At 45.0% G+C, this 19,016-nt stretch overlaps 1 protein-coding gene and 1 non-coding gene across 2 annotated transcripts; both read left to right on the top strand.

Annotated features, from left to right (window-relative positions):
• Positions 1–1,117: 1,117 nt before the first annotated feature.
• Positions 1,118–19,016, top strand: Ppp1r8 (protein phosphatase 1 regulatory subunit 8). Its single transcript, XM_031378944.1, has 7 exons — positions 1,118–1,245; positions 3,425–3,485; positions 9,476–9,629; positions 11,335–11,555; positions 13,734–13,878; positions 14,723–14,787; positions 18,648–19,016. The coding sequence occupies exons 1-7, from the start codon at positions 1,190–1,192 to the stop codon at positions 18,999–19,001; spliced, it is 1,056 nt and encodes a 351-aa protein (XP_031234804.1). The 5' UTR covers positions 1,118–1,189; the 3' UTR covers positions 19,002–19,016.
• Positions 4,930–5,094, top strand: LOC116097294. Its single transcript, XR_004121337.1, has one exon.

Below are 19,016 nucleotides of genomic sequence, written 5' to 3'. Positions count from 1 at the left end.
ACACACTTATTCCAATAAGTCCAAACCTCCAAATAGTGCCGCTGCCTGGGCCGAGCATCATATTCAAACCATGACGTGTTCCATTGCTTTTGCTTCCTGAAACCTGTAGATTGGCTATTATTATTATTATTATTATTATTATTATTTATTATTTTATTATTTTACTATCTAGCAGGGCATGGTGTTGCCTATCTTTAATCCTAGATCTCAGAAAGCAGAGGCAGATGGGATTTCAGATATGTGCTGCCACACCCTTCAACAATGTGTTTCTTGCTGGGCGGTGGTGGGACACGCCTTTAATCCCAGCACTTGGGAGGCAGAGGCAGGTAGATTTCTGAGTTCCAGGCCAGCCTGGGCTACAGAGTGAGTTCCAGGATAGCCAGGGCTATACAGAGAAACCCTGTCTCGGAAAAACAAAAAAAAACAAAAAACAAAAAAACAAAACTATTAAGTCATCATCCGAGGTTTTCTGCAAAAGTGAAAAAAGGACCGTCAGCTGCATACTAAGTAATGGTTGTCAGCAATGTATGAGACTAGTAGAGCCTGGCCTTTGGCTTTATACAGACTCAGGTTCAAATCCCACTCCTTGTTTTTTTTTTTTTTTTTTTTTTTTTTTTTTTTTTTTTTTTTTTTTTTTTTTTTTTTGGCTTGGTTTGGTTTAGTTTTGGTTTTTGGAGACAGGGTTTGTGTAGCCTTGGCTGTCCTGGAACTCACTCTGTAGACAAGGCTGGCCTCGAACTCAGAAATCCGCCTTTCTCTGCCTCCCAAGTGCTGGGATTAAAGGCGTGTGCTAACACTGCACGGCTGAGCAATCGCTTCTTATCTCTAACTGGTCACCTGCTTATCACTAGATGAAGCCGGAAAGGTTGAGCTGCTGGGAGTTAAAGCAGATTACAGAGCTCCAGAGTTTCTGGAGGAGAGCAGAGCGAGAAACCCACACCAAAGTATAAACCAACTCTGACCCCGTGACCAAGGAGAACCCCACCCCCTCGCCTCTTCAGCAAACACTGCGGACTTCCAAAGCAACCCCTAATCCCCTCCACCAGAGGCGCTCCCAGGAGACCGTCCTCGCGTTGCGCATGCGCACGCACGCGCTGCGCACAGGCTGCTGGGATGCTACTGCTTCCCTCCCGACCTCTTAGTTTCCCGGCGTGCTTCGGACCCGCCAAATGGGAGGGGGAGACGCAAGATGGCGGCAGCCGTGAACTCCGGCTCCAGCCTCCCGCTGTTCGACTGCCCGACTTGGTGAGTAATGGAGTTTCTGGGGCCGGAGCGGCTTGGCGTGAGTTAACCAGGGCAGAAAGGAAGGTTGTATTTCTTTCTTCCTTTTTTCTTTTCTTTTTTTGCGATGAAACGGACGGCTCAAAAAGATCCTGGAATGATTGAGGGAAAACTGTCCGCTGTGAGGGGCCGGGCGACATTTGGAGGAACCTGGAGCTGGGGCCCAGGCTCTGAGGAAACCCGAGGTTTGGGGGCTCGAAAGCATTCAGTTTAGACAGCTCTTGGGAGGTCAGCCGCTCATCGGGGTGCTTCAGGCCTTGGCCCCTAACTTGCCCTAACTCATCATTGAGTGCCCGGTGCTCTCAGAGCATCATACCTTCCCCGGGTGATGAAGGTCCGGAGCGCGCACGAGCTAGCTTCCCTGCCCCAGCCCAACCTGATGCTGCATCCCTCCGTGGCTGCTGCATCCTCGAAGCGGACTAGGTGCTCCTTGAGGGCAGGGATGGCGCGGAACTATTCCCCTTGTTCTCTGACCAGACCACCAGGAAGCCCGGTACAAAAGACAGCAGAAGTTGTCAGCATACATCATTTTCATCCCCTGGGAAGTTCATAGGAGTAGTAGGATGGTTTATGCGTTGCGTGGGGTGCAAGATGAATAAATACGAATTGCTTTGCGGGAGGATGCATCGGTGTTAGAGCCCTTTCCACTGTTGCGGCTCTTCCCGGTTGTTAACATGTTACTTCTCAGGCTTCTGTTACATTGAGATCTTCAAGGGCAAAAACCCTTGCATCATTCTCAGCTCCTAGGCCGGAGTCAATCACATGATAGGATATCCAGAAAATATATTTTGGCTTTAATGTTCATTTTGACCTATATCTCGAAGAAAATGGGCTTTTGTTCAATGCACTGGCCTTTTAGCTACTGCCATAAAAGATTGGAGCGGAGCTGTGAGATGACTGTGTTGAATCTTCAATGAGGTAGACACGATACCGTTTCTTCTGTGCAATGCAAGGGCCCTGGAAGGTTCAAAAGAACAAGCCCAGGAATCAAATGAACATTTGGCTGTTTCCTGCATTTCTTTATTCTTTTAACATATCCATGTGCTTCAGCCTACAAATTCTTTATGCACACTGGTCTCTGGCTGCACTTATTTCAAATTTGGGCCAAACAAATAGGAAGAGACCCTTTGAGATCACCTGTCAGTACCTCAGAATCTGGTGTATACCAGGAATTGTGTCAGGTGATGGGACACTGGAGCATCCCCTTGAATGATAAAGCAAACTATAGAGAAAAGTTTGATGACTTATATTTTTTTCAGAAACACCTGTTCAGGGTACTCCCACACCTCTGTCCATTTGGAACTTGGTTTCGAGGGCGTGGTTTTGATTTGCTCTAGTTCCCTAATTCCCAGATCTCTGATTTGGTACCAAGAGTACCAAATCTGGGTAATGGATTTTGTTTATTTTGTGATGAGAATAATACCGATCAGTCCCCAAACAAATATTTTTTGTTATTTGGTTGTTTTAAACATTTGATTTGTTTTGAGGCAAGATCTCTCTCTATAATTCTAGCTGATCTGGAACTTGCTCTACAAACTAGGATGGCCTTGAACTTGCAATGATCCCTCTGGTGGGAATTCACATGTGTATGTATTTCTGTACGCAGCAAAACAACTGGTTTATTCTTTCTTTATATTGGGAGGAGTAAATCTTAGATTAAACCCCAGGTTAGACTGAGCATGATGGCATACACCACTATGTAATCTAGCACAGTTAGGTGGAGGTAGGAGGTTCAGATGTTAAAAGCCCTTCTCAGATCCAACCCCACTAAGGTTTGAGCCTAGCTTGTTTTTGGAGACATGAGACTCTCTCTCCAAAAACAAAAAGGAAAAACCTCTCCAGGGCACAGGACATTGAACTGCCTTGTTTCTGAAGGGCATAGCCAGTATTAAAATGCAGGAGTTTTGTGGGGTGGGAGCTGATCTAAATACAGACCCACTGAAATCTCCTCTGGAACAATTGAATCACTTAGGAAGAAAGTGTCTAACGTAGCAAGAAGCTCTCACAGTGAATACATGACATTTCTGGTTGAATATGAACCAGCTCTAGGCTGGTAGGAGGGCCTCCTAGAGTGTTGATGGGATGTGGATTGAGAACAGTCGTGGACTCATCCTAAAGCTGTTGTTTCACTCTTCTTTTGCAGGGCAGGTAAACCGCCACCCGGCTTACATCTGGATGTAGTAAAAGGAGACAAGCTAATTGAGGTACTGAAGCACACCTTTTAAAGGTTTTCTGCTATGACTCATTTACCGCCCTCTCCTTTACTTTGTTTTCAGCAATGTTACTTTTCTTCTCAGTTCCTGCTTTTTAAGACAGGGTCAGCCTTGGGTATCCTAGAGCTCCCTATCTAGAGCAACCTGGCCTTGAACTCAACAAACATTGATTGCCTCTGCCTCCTAGTCCTGCAAATAAAGGCATAGGCTACCATGCCTACCTCTTCTTGACCTCTTTTTTTTTGGGGGGGGGGTCCCCTGTCAAAAGCTCATAGGAACTGGGGATGGAGCTCTGTAATGGAGTGGCTGCCTAGCACTGAACCCTTTTGGATTCATTCTCCCACACACAACATCCCCACGGTTACTTGGCTTTTCATTACTCCTCTCCCCTTACAAATGAAAATATTTTTAACAGGTCGTGGGCCCAAGGCACACACACAAACAGGAAACCCACTAATTTCTAGTTTGTGGAATGCATAGTTCATATTAACTACAGGAAGTTATGATATAGATAGATTCAGGATTAGTTCCTTCAGGGTGGTATGGTCAGGAAGGGCACTTGTCAAAAAAGAAAGTGAAATGGGGCTAAAATTCTTTTATTTAAACTAAGGGAAGAGGCCAGCTCTGGTGCCAGAGGCAGGCCAGTACCTGTGAGTTGGAGGCCATAAGGGCTATACAAGGGGTCCTGTCTGACAAAACTAAGGGAGAGACAGAATCACACACAAAAATATATACTTGTAGTTAAGTATTATAAAGGAAAAGTTTAATGGAGCTCCAGCTTTAAGGAAAGTTTCTAGAGTCCCATCAGATTTTAGAGTAAAGTAACAAGGTATTTGAGATAGGGTCTCACTCTATAGCCCTGGTTGGTCTGGAACTCACAGAGATCCACCTGCCTCTCCCAAAGGGCTGGATGTTCTTTTATATTTGAGATAGATTTCCACTCCAATACACACAGACACAAAGAGGAAATAATAATAGCAAATTAAGTTAAAAGATGAAATCAATTTTGTTATTAGGCTTTAGTAGATCTTTAATTTGCAACAAGAGTAAGTAGGCAAAGAGACCCAGTGATGACATTACACTCCTTCATGGAAGATGTGTCTTTTCAAAGTCCTTTACCTGCTTCAGCACCCTCTGGTTACTGGTCTCCATCTGTTGCTCATGTTCTTGTATTTCAGTTTTTCTACATATGCTTGAATTGCAGAACATTGTCAAGTTATAATTTTTAGATATCACTATATGGCTCCTAAAGGAGTAGGCCTGCAATGTATTGTGTGCATGTGTCTGTCTGTCTGTCTGTGTGCACGCGTGTGCGTGTTTGCTAGTTTGTATTTATTTTGCCATGCTAGTGATCTCAAGCATTCCAGTTAAGTGTGCTGCTGCTTAGCTAGAGCCCTTAGCCTAGGTCTATCTATTTTAAGGGTTTAGATTTGACCAGCACTTGATACTAACCGAGCTATCTATATCCTCGCCTTGTTAAAAGGCTTGTGATATGCTGTGGTAGTTGGGTTGCAGAAGTGCGATATTAAAGTCAAAGCCATGAGTCTTTTAGGCCCAGGGTGTAAAGACACATTCTGAGTTATAACTCAGAGGCACATTTGGATAGGGACCAGCCGTAGCTAGCCAAGTCACAGCCTTGGGAACCAGAAAGAACAAGGCACGATTCATTCACTTATTATATTTCCTTAATTCTAAGAAGTATTATTTTCCATTTAAATTCCCCTTTAACATTTCTGTGCTTGGGGTGCTGTTGATGGTGAATGTGTGCCTATAACATGAGAGCCCTTCCTCTGTTGTTTTTTTTTTTCCTAAACTCAATCTCTGACACATCTTTTGCAGTCTAGAATGGTTGCTTGTGACGCACTGTGCTTATTAGCAAACAAGTCTATGAGGGCATCATCTTTATAAATAAGAATGAGTGGAAAGTGCGATGAGATAAGCCTGCATGCATGCCTCTTTACAAGACAGCGCTAAGCCTCAGACTCTGCCACTAATTTTAAGCAATGTTGTCTTTTTTTTTTTTAAAGATTTATTTATTATTATATGTAAGTACACTGTAGCTGTCTTCAGACACTCTAGAAGAGGGCATCAGATCTCATTACGGATGGTTGTGAGCCACCATGTGGTTGCTGGGATTTGAACTCAGGACCTTCAGAAGAGCAGTCAGTGCTCTTAACCGCTGAGCCATCTCTCTAGCCCCAAGCAATGTTGTCTTAATAATTGGGGGTTTTGTTCTGTTTTTTGAGACAAGATCTCATCATGTAGCCCTGACTGGCCGGAAACTCACTATATGGAGATCAGGCTAGCTCCACAGGGACAGAGCTTTCTGCCTGAGTACTGAGTTCCCCAGTCACCGCTTTGAGAAGGGGTGTTTAGACTGTCTGTGAATCCCAGGTGGGCCTTGGATCCACAGTGACCCTCCTGTCTCAGCCTCCAAAGTGCTTGGATTATAGGCAGCAGCTACTACACTAGGCTTCCCATGTCTTCTTAGTGATTGGAATCTTTTTGTTCTGGTTTTTTGGCGTAGGAGACTGCCAACCTCCTGCTTGTGCTTCCTGAATGCACGGTTTACAGATGTGCTCGATCTGTGTTTTAAAGTGTAATATTGGGGTGACTGATTGGCTGTCAGGCCATCACTAATCTGGGTCTCCATAGTAGCATGGCTTTGAAATGAACTGTAGCAGCAGCAGGTGTGTACTGTCGGATGGAAGTCCACAGGGCGACCCCAGCTGTCTGAATTGATTGAATCTTTTTTTTTTTTTTTTAAGTTTTTCGAGACATGGTTTCTGTGTACAGCCGTAGATGTCCTGGAACTCACTCTGTAGACCAGGCTGGCCTCAAACTCAGAAATCCCCCTGCCTCTGCCTCCCAAGTGCTGGGATTAAAGGTGTGTGTCACCATTGCCTGGCAAATTGATTGAATCTTAAAGCTAAAGCTTGGCAGAGCTCAGGTATAAGTCCTTTAATGGGGTGAGGCTGGGGATGAGAATATGAATACTCAAAATATTTATTCCTAGGTGGTTTATGTTTTAGTACAAGTGGATTATGAAATTATATAATGTGGTTAAAAATGCTCAAACTTGGGAGTCTGGAGAGATCGGTCAGCACTTGGGAGCCAGCCTTTCCTGCTCATCCAGAGGACCTGAGTTCAGTTTCTTGCACCCAGGTTGGGCAGCTTTCAACCCACCATAATTCTGTACCCAGGGGGTCAGATGCCCTCTTCTGGCCTCCACAGGAACCTTCCCACATGACATACATTGCATACAAACACAAAAAATTAAACTTTTTTTTTTTTTTTTTAAAGACTGGGTCCCACTACGTAGGTGTGGCCTGGAACGCACTCTGTAGACCTCTGCAGCCTTAAACTCACAGAAATCTGCCTCTGCCCTAGAAGCAAAGGCATTCGCCTGTTCCCGACAAGTTTTAAAGGCCCAGGTTTAACTGGGCTTTGGGTTACTTGCATGAAATCTCAGCACCTAGGAGGGAGAGGCAGGAGGGTTGGAAGTTCAAGGTCACCCCAAGCTCTATAGCAAGTTTGAGGCTAACCTGAAATATGTGAAGTCTTGTTTTTTAAAAAGAACATAATTTTAAACTGTAAAATCACTTAAATTTGAGTTGTATTTATTTACTTTAAACAAATTATTACAGTGGGGGGTGGTATTTCTCAGTATTGTTTCCCTACAAATGGAAGGGCTGTCAACCAGAGGGCATTCCTCACCGGTGATATAATATAAAGCTCATGGCAAGTGTGTGGCAGGTAAGTGCACAGCAGTTGTTGCTGCTAAGAGTGCATGAGATGGGGGGACACTAATGCGCGTATCCTCAGTGGGGGGCCTCTCCCTCGGCACTGCCTACTGGGAGTTCATGTGGGGGAGGTTTAGGGAGGGAATAGCTCTTGATTTCTAACCTTATACTGATTTCACTTTACACCCTCTCTGAACTTTTGTTCTAACTTTTCTTGGAAGTTTGCTTTGTTGGTGGTGTTGATAGTACTGCTGCTTGCTGGTCGTTTTGTGTGTGTGTGTGTGTGTCTGTGTGTGTGTGTGTGTGTCTGTCTGTCTTAGAACAGGGCCTTACTGTGTGTGTCTGTGTCTTTCTGTCTTAGAACAGGGCCTTACTATGTGTCACCCAGGCTAACCTTGAATTTGGCATCATCTTGCCTTAACATCTGAAGTTCCTTTTTAATTTTGTTTTGTTTTGTTTCAAGACAGGGTTTCTCTGTATAGTTCTGGCTGTCCTGGAACTTGTAGGCCAGGCTGGTCTACACAGATGTACCTAGCTGGGATTAAAGGTGTACACTACCATGCTTGGCCTGGAGTTCTAAGACACTAGTGCCATCAGTACTGGTTTCTTGGGGAACTTAGGAATCTAGGGTGGAACGTGAGCTAGAGCTTATAAGACCTTGTATTTAAAGGGAGAAGACAGCATGTTAAATGGGGTCCTTAGGTGCTGGACCACTGACATTGGACTGGAATTAAGAAAGTGTTAGTAACAATTCCCCTAGTATCCTTCATCTATTGACTGTGGTTTATAACCATCTATGACAACAGTAACTTTTTATAGAGCATGATTCAGCTGAAAGAATATGCTTTTTCTGCCCTTCTTACTCACTTGCTAAGCAAATAATCTCTTAAAATTTTTTTACTTTATGTATATGAGTGTTTTGCCTACATTTTATGTGTACTGTGTGCATGCCTGATGGAGGCCAGAAGTGACATAACCTGGAACTGGAGTTTCAGGCAGTAATGAGCCACGGTGTGGGTTCTGGAGATCAGACCCTGGGCAGCCAGTGCTCCTAATCACAGTGCCATCTCTCCAAACCTCTTTCTTTGTTTTTCCTTTGAGATGGGCCTTACTTTATAGCATTGGCTGTGCTGGAACTCACTACATAGACCAGGCTGGCCTCCAATTCTGAGACCTACTCCCACTTCTGCCTCTTGAGTGCTGGAATGAAAGGTATTCAGCTATCCTTCCAGCCCTTGGTAGAATTCTTATTTCAGCAAAGTATGGTAGCCCATGCATTTAATCCTAATACTTAAGAGGCAGAGGCAGGGGGGGTCTCTGTGAGTTCAAGGCTAGCCTAGAGTTCCAGGCCAGCTAGAGTTACATTTAAAAAAGAAGAAAAAGAAGATTATAAGAATTTTTATCTTCACTTGAGAGGCAGAGGCAGGCAGATTTCTGAGTTCGAGGCCAGCCTGGTCTACAGAGTGAGTTCCAGGACAGCCAGGGCTATACAGAGAAACGCTGTATGGAAAAACATCTGTCTCGAATTCTTATCTCATAGGGAGAGGCTACTTACATCTGATAGAATTAAGAACAGTTTTGGTTTTGTTTGTTTTGATTATTTTTTTTCATACCAGCATTATATAGTGGAAGGTGATATTTAGAGAGATGAAATTTAATTCCCTGTCAAAAGGTGTTAGCTTAGTAAACTGCTGTTTGAGTATATGCAGGTGGGCCGTACACAGAGCATCCATGAGGTAAGTTTATGCCACTTACTTGAAGGAGCACTTAAAAATGCAAAGACAGTTTTTCGCTGCTCAATAGCCCACATCCCAGTTCTTCAGCTGACAGTCCATTGCCCTGGGGAAGATTTCAGTGGCAAGCATGGAACTGTGTGAATAATGTCCCGTAGGAGCCAGGAGTGAACTAATGGAATAGCATGCTATTAGCCTTAGCTAGAAGGAGGAAGAATGCGTGCTGGCTATGTAGGGCTAGTGTGTGAAAGATGTTTGGATCTTACGATGGTCAGAAGCTTGTGTGGGAAAGACTAGGTCAGTTTACTGAGCAAAGCACTGTCAGTGATCTTACTACACCCCAGAACTTAAAAGGACAATGAGAGATGCTTTTCTTGATAGCTATTGATTGAATAGCTAATAGACATTTAGCTATTCAGGTCCCTCTACTTACATGATTGGAAGTTTTTACGAAGCTTGCTTGGAATAAAAGTGAAGTAATATTCAATCTCATTAATTCATTTAGAAGCTGATTATTGATGAGAAGAAGTATTACTTATTTGGGAGGAACCCTGATCTGTGTGACTTTACCATCGACCACCAGTCTTGCTCTCGGGTCCACGCAGCACTAGTGTACCACAAGCACCTGAAGAGAGTTTTCTTGATAGACCTCAACAGCAGTAAGTACCCAGCCCCGTAGCCTGTCATCCGCGGGGATGCAAGTGCTACTTGGGCTCTTGGTTTGGGAAACTTTTTTTTTTTTTAATCATCTCATCTTTATTTCTGAGATTCTTTTATTCTCCTGAAATAGTTTATTTAACTAAGGAAGAAAGATAGCTTGGGAGACTCTTCTGGGAGACATTTATAGAGAGAATAAAAATGTAATGAAGGAACTTGGGAGAGTGATGTTCAAGTCCTCATAAGGCTGGGTGATCCAGTTTAAGCTGAAGTCATGAGTAGAGTCATTAATGTGCAGCAATGCAGGATGTTTACAAAATGCTCGTTTTGAGCAACATTTATTATTTACAATAGGTTATTTATCCCAGATACACTTTGCTTTAACTGAATTACAACAATTTAATTTCATAAGTACACTGAAATTAATAAGGTTTTAAAGTTTACCTAAAATAATCTACAGAAATGCAGTTGAAACTGGACTGTGGACTGCTACAGTTTACTTGTTGACCATGATAAATAGAGTGAAACACAGGATCGTACTTCCTCTGCTCGTCAGGTTAGCCGCCCCTTCCCAACCCCATCGCAGCACACAGACATACAGCTCGGTCTGATTACGAACAGACTGGGTGAACCTTGTCTTACAGGTCCTTATCTCTTCTTCCCAATTCATAACATGCAGAGATGCTGGCATGGAAACATTTAGAATCCCTGGTAGGATTTTGGGTTGCCTTGTCATTGACACTGCATCTGTGTTGGCCAATCTCAGCTGTCCTGGGAAAATGCTAAAGCCTGATGCCACCAGACCAGCAATGTTCATGGTCCTTAGAGTTGGAGTTAGAGAGGGCAGCCCACAACCAATGTGTGCCTCATGCCTTGGAGATCATGGCTTGTGCTAGGTTTATGCCATTTCTGTTGGACCCAGAATGGAGCCAAGCCTTTCTGGCAGCAGAGAACAGGCGATCCTGTTCATGTGGAGACCAGCAGATTTGAAGGTGTGTAACCAATCTGCTGAAGGAATTCAGAGCTTCCATGCTTTAACATGAGACAGGATGGAGTGGACCCAGTAGCATATCATCTTTAAGTTGTTGGGTTTTCTGCATACATAGTGACACCTGTTCATATTCCCAGCACTCAGGAGGATGAGGCAGGAGAATTATGAGTTCAGTCAGTCTGGTTGACATAGTAAGTTGGAAGCCAGCCCTAACTATACAGTGAGACCCTGACTCAAAAACCAAGGGCTGGGTTGTAGCTCAATGGTAGAGTGCTTGCGTAGGACAGGCACAACCCTAGGTTTGACCCTAGTACTGTAAAAAAGTAAAAAAGAAAGAAGAAAGGTGCTTTTTTGTCTATGATTCTGAGCATGACATTTATCATCATTAAAAACTGACAATCAGTCGGGCAGTGGTGGTGCATGCCTATAATCCCAGCACTTGGGAGGCAGAGACAGGCAGATTTCTGAGTTCAAGGCCAGCCTGGTCTACAGAGTGAGTTCCAGGACAGCCAGGGCTACACAGAGAAACCCTGTCTCGGAAAAACCAAAAACCAAAACAAAACAAAACAAAAAAACCTGACAATCAGAAAGAGAAACTTGATGTGCTATGGGAGCTGCCTGACTTCCTGCGAGGGTCAGAGGCGTTGCTTCCTTCTGGAGCACTGGCTGCCTCTGCTCTCTTCTCTCCCCTTACACCTCTGACTTGCTTTCCGCAGCACATGGCACTTTCTTGGGTCACATTCGGCTGGAACCTCACAAGCCTCAACAGATTCCCATCGATTCTACGGTCTCATTTGGCGCATCCACGAGGGCATACACTCTTCGAGAGAAGCCTCAGACATTGCCATCAGCTGTGAAAGGAGATGAGAAGATGGGCGGAGAGGACGACGAACTTAAGGGCCTGTTGGGACTTCCCGAAGAGGAAACTGAGCTAGATGTAATTCTTTGTCATTGTCCTTTGGGATCCTTGCTTTTGCAGTGTGGAGCTGTTCTTCCTAGTTTGAAATGACAGTGCTGTAGCATCAGGAGGCTCTTCTCAGTCTAGTTATGAGCCCTTGATGATGTCTATGGCCAGCTGTGTGACCAGGTTTCCCTGCAGTAGCTCCTCCAGGAGACTGTGTGCTGCTTCACTGGCTGTTAGAGGCTGAGACGAGTTTTGTTTTACATTTTATTTATTTATTTTATGTGTTTGAATGTTTTGCCTGTGTGTGTGTGTTCAGAATATGGCATTAGGTACCCTGAAACTGCAGATAGTTGTGAGCTACCATATGGCTCTGGAAATCAAACACAAGACCTCCGGAAGAGCAGCCAGTGCTCTTAGTGTAGAACCATCTCTGCAGCCTGTTTTCTCCATTCTTCATGACTGCTTTGAGCTGCACTGTCCAGTGTGGCCATCACTAGCTACGTTTCCTGCATTCCATCTTTACATCTCTAGTGTAACATGTTGGGAATTCAGTCAGCTGTGTCAGGAGAGTCTCTGTGACATTCTAAGTTGTTACGGCATTCATACTGTAGTAGGCATTAGTAGTCTCATTAGCTCTGCTCTAGGGCTATCTGTTGGGGGCTGGATACCCAGGGAACACGATCATGTCCATCCTCACAGAAAGTTCTATTGAAAAATACTAGAGGGCTGGAGAGATGGCTCAGTGGTTAAGAGCACCAACTGCTCTTCTTCCAGAGGTCCTGAGTTCAGTTCCCAGCAACCACATGGTGGCTCACAACCATCTGTAATGAGATCCAGTGCCCTCTTCTGGTGTGTCTGAAGACAGCTATAGTGTACTCATATAAATAGAATAGATTGACAAAAAAGAAAAACACTAGCTTACCAAACCAACATTTTCATCCATTTAGTCCTTTTGGTATTGACCAGACAGCCCAAGAAACCTTTAAAAACTTAGGTTTCAGCCGGGCGGTGGTGGCGCAAGCCTTTAATCCCAGCACTTGGGAGGCAGAGGCAGGCGGATTTCTGAGTTCGAGGCCAGCCTGGTCTACAGAGTGAGTTCCAGGACAGCCAGGGCTACACAGAGAAACCCTGTCTCGAAAAACCAAAAAAAAAAAAAAAAAAAAACTTAGGTTTCTTTGGGATTGGAGGGATGACTCAGTGGTTAAGTTTACAGGCTGCTGTTCCAGAGAGGTCTCTGGGTGATTTAAAGGCGAGCTACTGAGAAACATTCCATTGTCATTTTCTTCAGAAGCAGTCTCACATTAAGGGCCTTGGTGCTCACTGTGTCTCCCTCCCCCCAAGGCTTAGTGCTTCCCTGTCTTTCTGGTCAGTGTGCTAGCTCCTCTCTGGGTTCTGGCTTATCTCAAGCTGCAGTGCAGGTTAAAGAAGGTCCATTGAATTGGAAAGGAGCCGGAAGCAGTGCTAAAGCCACTTTAACCCTGAGATGGATGGATGGTGATTGTGAATGGAACTGGGCTAGATGTAGGATGGAGAGTCTGCCAGAAATTCAGGGAAATGCCAGTGTCCTTAGGAGTTCAAGGAAGACAGTCAGGTGTGGTGGATTGTTCTTTGTGATCTCAGCACTGGAGACATTGAGGCAGGACGATTGTTATAAATTTGAAACCAGTCTAGTCTATATAGAGTTTGTCTTTGCCCCACCACCACCACCACACACATGCACATACCACACATAACATTCACATGGACATACACATGAGCACACACATGTACACACACCCTACACACACACACACAGACCAGGGCAGTTTCAAAGGCCCGACTCTGAGAAGCATTCAGTGTTTGTTCTCAGTTTGTTGCTTTAGAATAAATCTTAGTGTTCCTTTTAAGTTAATTCTCCTTTACTTCTTGGTGTAGAGGTGTTCCTTCAGAGCCAGGAAAGTAAGCATTCATACCCTCATTTCCAGGGTGACCTGTTCTCACTCACAGCCTTTCACCTCCTTTTAAAGTCTCTTGGCCAATGAGGATGTTCTGTGTTCTCTCTATTAATAGTCTTAATTAGGACAGTGTGAGCCTTTGAATACAGAAGGCTGTCTTGCTTACCGTGGGCGATCAGCGTAAACCCCAAATGTCTTTTTGCACATTATTTAGTATTTTCTCCATGAAACTCCCTATGTACTCATTCTGGTCTTTCCTGTGTGAACTTCGGCTTAGAACCTGACAGAGTTCAACACTGCCCACAACAAGCGGATTTCAACCCTCACTATTGAGGAGGGAAATCTGGACATTCAGAGACCAAAGAGGAAGAGGAAGAACTCTAGGGTGACCTTCAGTGAGGATGATGAGATCATCAACCCAGGTGAGAAGGGGTAGTGTGTGGACCTTAGGAGCGACCACAGGCTTGTGGGTCCCTGTGCTTGTGTTTTGAGCTCCTGTGACATTCCAAGTGCTCTGATAGATGGTTACGCAGAGGAGAGGAACAGCACACGGTTAGTGTAGAGATGCTGTCCCGAGTAAGTGTCAAGTTCTAGAAAGATCTCCACTGACAGACAGCCAGGCCATGGTAGACTGTGGGGCAGGACATGACCAATGACTTTGGGATTTTACTTAATTTAAACATGGGCCATCAGGGTATGTAGAAACCAATCAAATGCAATTTAAAACTTGCATTAAGAGAAGGTTGGGGATAGTCACCCCAGTTACCAGTGTGCAGAATAGAACTCTCCCAGGTGTGTTGTGCAGTCCTGAGTGACCTGCTAAGCCCTGCTTCTCCGCCATGTATAGAATCCTGTGGATACTGGTGTATAAGAGGACAGGGGGCGAAGCACGGCTCCAATAAGCCAAAACCAGAGCCTGTGGGTACCAAGGAGTTAGCCTACAGAAAACAGAAAAAGCCAGCAAGTCCGAGGCTTGGGAGAGACAGAAGCAGGACCCTTGATGGTCACGCCCTTTGGAGTGAAACTAAACGTTCCCTAGGATGGTAGTGCGTGTCACATGACAGCAGCCTGCTTTAAGGGGCCATGCAGACCCTCAAGTGAGAACTGGGACCATGATGCCCTGGCTCTGAGCGGGAGTGGTCCCTGCCCTGGGGGGCTGTTGGGAAGGCTTAGCACATAAGATCCTCAGCATTACCTGTATTTTCCTGTTTGATGGTTGGTTTGAGGACCCCATATTCTCCTGACCGTGCTCTCGTCTCTTTGCAGAGGATGTGGATCCGTCTGTTGGGCGATTCCGGAACATGGTGCAGACTGCAGTCGTTCCAGTCAAGGTAGGCAGACCTTTCAAGAACATTTGGAGTGTCATATAGTCTGCTGTCCAAACCCCGCTTTAGGGAGATAACTCAGTTGTAGTTCATACACATAGAAAGTCCTGGCTTTGATCTCCAGCAAAAGGGAAAAGAAAGAAAAGGGGAGAAAAACCCCTGTAATGTATAGATGAATGTTAATCTGTTTGTAATTTAAAACACATTCTGTGCTTCTCTCCCTTTAAAGACTTATTTTTATTTTATTTTTCTTTTGTATGTATGAGAGTTTTGACTACATGTATGTGTACCACATATGTGTCTGGTGCCATAGGATGCTTCAGGGGGTCATTGGATTCCTTGGAACTGCTGTGTAGGAAGTAGGAACTGTGTCAATGTTCTAATTGAACTGGGTCCTCTGGAGGAGCAGCCAGTGCTCTCTCTCAGCTGCTGAGCAATTTTTCCAGCCCTCTTCTCCCATTTTTCATTCTCTGGGAATACCCTTCCCGTACCTGTGTCTCCAAAACCCAAGAGTACTGCAGAAGCAATCCAGCCAGAATACACTGTACTAACCTTTGTTCTGAAGGTACAGAGGGCAGAGGGCCACCTTCCTTTTGTCTTCTCTGCTGTCTGAGGGTAAAGGAAAAGCATTAACATGTGGCTTTTGCCTTGTCCTCTTAAAAAATACTGTTATATCTTTTTAAAGATTTATTTTCTTGTTTTGTGTATGAGTGTTTCCCTACATGATGCATGTTTGTATGTATGTATGTATGTATGTATGTATGTATATGCATTTGTGGGTGTACCTAGTGCCTTCAGATGTCAAAAGAGGATATCTGGTCCCTTGGAACTGGAGTTACATACAGATACATGAATTGCCATGTAGGTGCTGGGAACTGAACCTAGGTCCTTTACAAAACAACGTGTGCTTTTAACTACTGAGTCTTTTCCTTAACCCTTAGCCATGCCCTACCGTATGCCCAGGAGTGGCACACACTGTGGGTACTATCTAGATACCTTTAGGAATGGAGAAGTAGAGGTTACCAGGATGACCTGACTCTCAGCATATTGGCCTTCTTGGTGGGTAGAGCTGCCTGAATGCAGTGCATCGCCCCTTCCAGTGACAAGGTGCCTGTTACAGAGGTGCCCAGAGTTGTTGCCAGAGGCTAATCAGCAGTGCTCAGAAGCTAAGGGAAGCTTAGTTTTTCAGTCTTTAGAACGCACTCATCTCTAATGCCTGCAAGGAAGGGATTCTAGACAGTATTCTCAGCCAGGTACCACAGCTCACGGATGCTCTAATCAGTCAAGGAAGGACGTGCCTGCGTCTACCCTGGGACTTCTTCCAGGCAGGCTCTACTTCCCTGAGGTGCTGAGGATGGAACCCAGGGCCTTGTGTTCTCTAGACAAAAACTCCTCCACTTACACTGTTCCCAGCTCTTCATACTTTAAATGTCTCTAAATATCTCCCCCACCCCACAGGGTTTCTCTGTATAACCCTGTATGTCCTGGAACTTGCTCTGTAGACCAGGCTGCCCTTAAACTCAGGGATGCGCCTGTGTCTGCCTCCCAGTGCTGGGATTAAAAGTGTGTTTGACATCACTGCCTGGCTAGGTGTCTCTTAATACTTAGTACATGGTAAGCCTCTGTAAGAGTTGTTAGGCTACGCTAGAGGTGTAGCTCAGTTGTAGAGCATTTAGGCTCAGTCCAGCAGTGCAGAAATAAATTAAAATGTTATTACACTTTATTATGTAAGTAATAATGAGAAGAAAGAGGATAAAAGATTACATATTCCCAGGACAGATATTTCTTTTTTCGAGACAGGGTTTCTCTGTGTAGCCCTGGCTGTCCTGGAACTCACTCTGTAGACCAGGCTGGCCTTGAACTCAGAAATCCGTCTGCCTCTGCCTCCTGAGTGCTGGGATTAAAGGCGTGCACCACCACTGCCTGGCGACAGATATTTCTTTACCCAAATGTCCATCCACAGATTTTTGAATCCACAGTGTGGAACCCATTTACATTAAAGTAAATTAACAAGTTTTGGCAAGATTTGTCAGGGTTCCTGCTTCCTCTTCAAGTTTAACAATAAAACTCTAGGAGTTTTCATGTGTTTTTTATTTTATTTTTTAAGGATGATTAATTTATTTTATGTATATGAGTACACTGTAGCTCCCTTCAGACACACCTGAAGAGGACATTGGACCCCATTACAGATACTTGTGAGCTACCATGTGCTTGGTGGAAATTGAACTCAGGACCTCTGAAAGAGCAGTCAGTGCTCTTAACCACTGAGCCATCCCTCCAGCCCAAGTTTTCAGGTTAAAACTCTAGGACATGGTGGCTCCCATAATCTCAACACCAGAGGGATGGAAGGCAGGAGGTTCAGAATTTAGTCATTCTCTGCTGCATGATTGAATTCAAGACCACCCTGGCTACTTTTACTAAAAAGTAGCTAACAAGATGGCCCAGTGGTTGAAAGCTTGACAACCAGGCCTGGCATCCTGAGTTCAAACTCACTCCCCAACAGAGTATCAGGAGAAACCTGACTCCTACAGCTTGTCCTCTTACCAGCGCATGTGCACACATACATAATAAATAAAATTTTTAGATGCAACAACAACGAGTCTGGGACAGGCAGCTCCTTCCCGGTGCTGTGCACTGTGCTAAGGAGAACAGGAGCTTATTTTCTGCAGGATTGTGTAAGCCTGGCACTTTCCTCCCGAGCTCCTTTCTCTTTGCATTCTTCTGTAATGCTCTGTTAACATACAAAACCAGCAGGTGGCTTTATGTCAGTGTTACTGTGACATCATATACATGCATAATAAAGCATGACAGTTTGTCTGTATAGTTTGAATTGTAGTGTTGGTGCATGTGCTTAGCCACCACCACCCACTCCCACTCAAGTCTTCAGCACCAGCCTCCTCCCACTCAGCTCAGGTCACCTATGTTTTTGACACATAGGATTATTTAAATCATTGTTTAAATGTTAAAGACATTTGTTATTTAAAAATTGGGTGGGGACAGTGGGGGCGCACACCTTTAGTCCCAGCACTTGGGAGGCAGAGGCAGGTGGATTTCTGAGTTCGAGGCCAGCCTGGTCTACAGAGTGAGTTCCAGGACAGCCAGGGCTATACAGAGAAACCCTGTCTCGAAAAAAAAAAAAAATGGGTACTCAAAGCCAGGCAGGTGCAATGGCCCAAACCTTAGGAAATCCAAGGCCAACCCAGTGCACAGGAGTTCCACAGCATCTAGAAGTGTATAGAAAGACCCTGCCTCAAAAAAGGGGTGGGGGGGGCACACCTAACTGTGTTAGTGATCCATGCTTATAGTTCCCAGCTAGTTAGAAGGCAGAGACAGGAGGATTGCTTTGGTTCAGAAGGTCAAAACCATAGTACTTAGTGCCAATTGGATGAACATCACAGTGGCTTCCTGGGCACAGAGACCAAGTTACCTGAGGAGAAGTGAAACAGCCTAGTTGGAGGTCAAAACTGATGAGCAGTGACGTCATGCCCGTGGATGGCGTCATGCCCGTGGATGGCCTCTGTGGTAGTGGTACACTCAGCCTTTGCTTTTCATTTTAAATTTTCAAAAGCCAAGCTTTCAATCTCAAGACTTGAGAGGCAGGCAGATCTCTGAGTTCGTGGCCAGCCTGGTTAACAGAATGAGTTCTAGGACAGCCGGGGCTGTTTTAGAGAGACTCTGTCTTAGATAAAAAGAGCCATTGTTCGGAAGGCTTCTGACCCTGAGATTTCAGAAATGGGCTTGGGTGCATGGTGGGATTTTCCCCAAATGTTAGCTTTGTATGGTTAGAATGGAGAAACACCAGGCCTCATCTCATATGTCCTTTCTGTTTTTTTTTTTTTTCCCCCCCTCCCTGTTGCAAACCACAGAAGAAGCGGATGGAGGGCTCTGGCTCTCTGGGCCTGGAGGAGTCAGGGAGCAGGCGCATGCAGAACTTTGCCTTCAGCGGAGGACTATACGGGGGCCTGCCTCCCACACACAGTGAAACAGGCTCCCAGCCGCATGGCATTCATGCGACAGCGCTCATTGGTGGCTTGCCCATGCCATACCCGAACCTCGCCCCTGATGTGGACTTGACTCCTGTTGTGCCATCAGCGGTGACCATAAACCCCACACCAAACCCGGCAGTCTATAACCCTGAAGCTGTAAATGAACCTAAGAAGAAGAAATACGCGAAGGAGGCTTGGCCGGGCAAGAAGCCCACACCTTCCTTACTGATTTGATATTTTGGTTATGGA

This window comes from Mastomys coucha, unplaced genomic scaffold, assembly GCF_008632895.1.
Source record: "Mastomys coucha isolate ucsf_1 unplaced genomic scaffold, UCSF_Mcou_1 pScaffold18, whole genome shotgun sequence".
NCBI classification, from domain to species: domain Eukaryota; kingdom Metazoa; phylum Chordata; class Mammalia; order Rodentia; family Muridae; genus Mastomys; species Mastomys coucha.
This window is presented reverse-complemented; position numbering and strand designations above follow the sequence as displayed.

Bases quoted from the DNA above. Each gene is read 5' to 3' on its own strand.
- Ppp1r8 (XM_031378944.1), top strand. From the start codon at position 1,190: ATGGCGGCAGCCGTGAACTCCGGCTCCAGCCTCCCGCTGTTCGACTGC. The intron at 1,246-3,424 runs GTGAGTAATGGA...CTTCTTTTGCAG, and splicing joins CTGTTCGACTGCCCGACTTG to GGCAGGTAAACCGCCACCCG. The intron at 9,630-11,334 runs GTAAGTACCCAG...TGCTTTCCGCAG, and splicing joins CTTGATAGACCTCAACAGCA to CACATGGCACTTTCTTGGGT.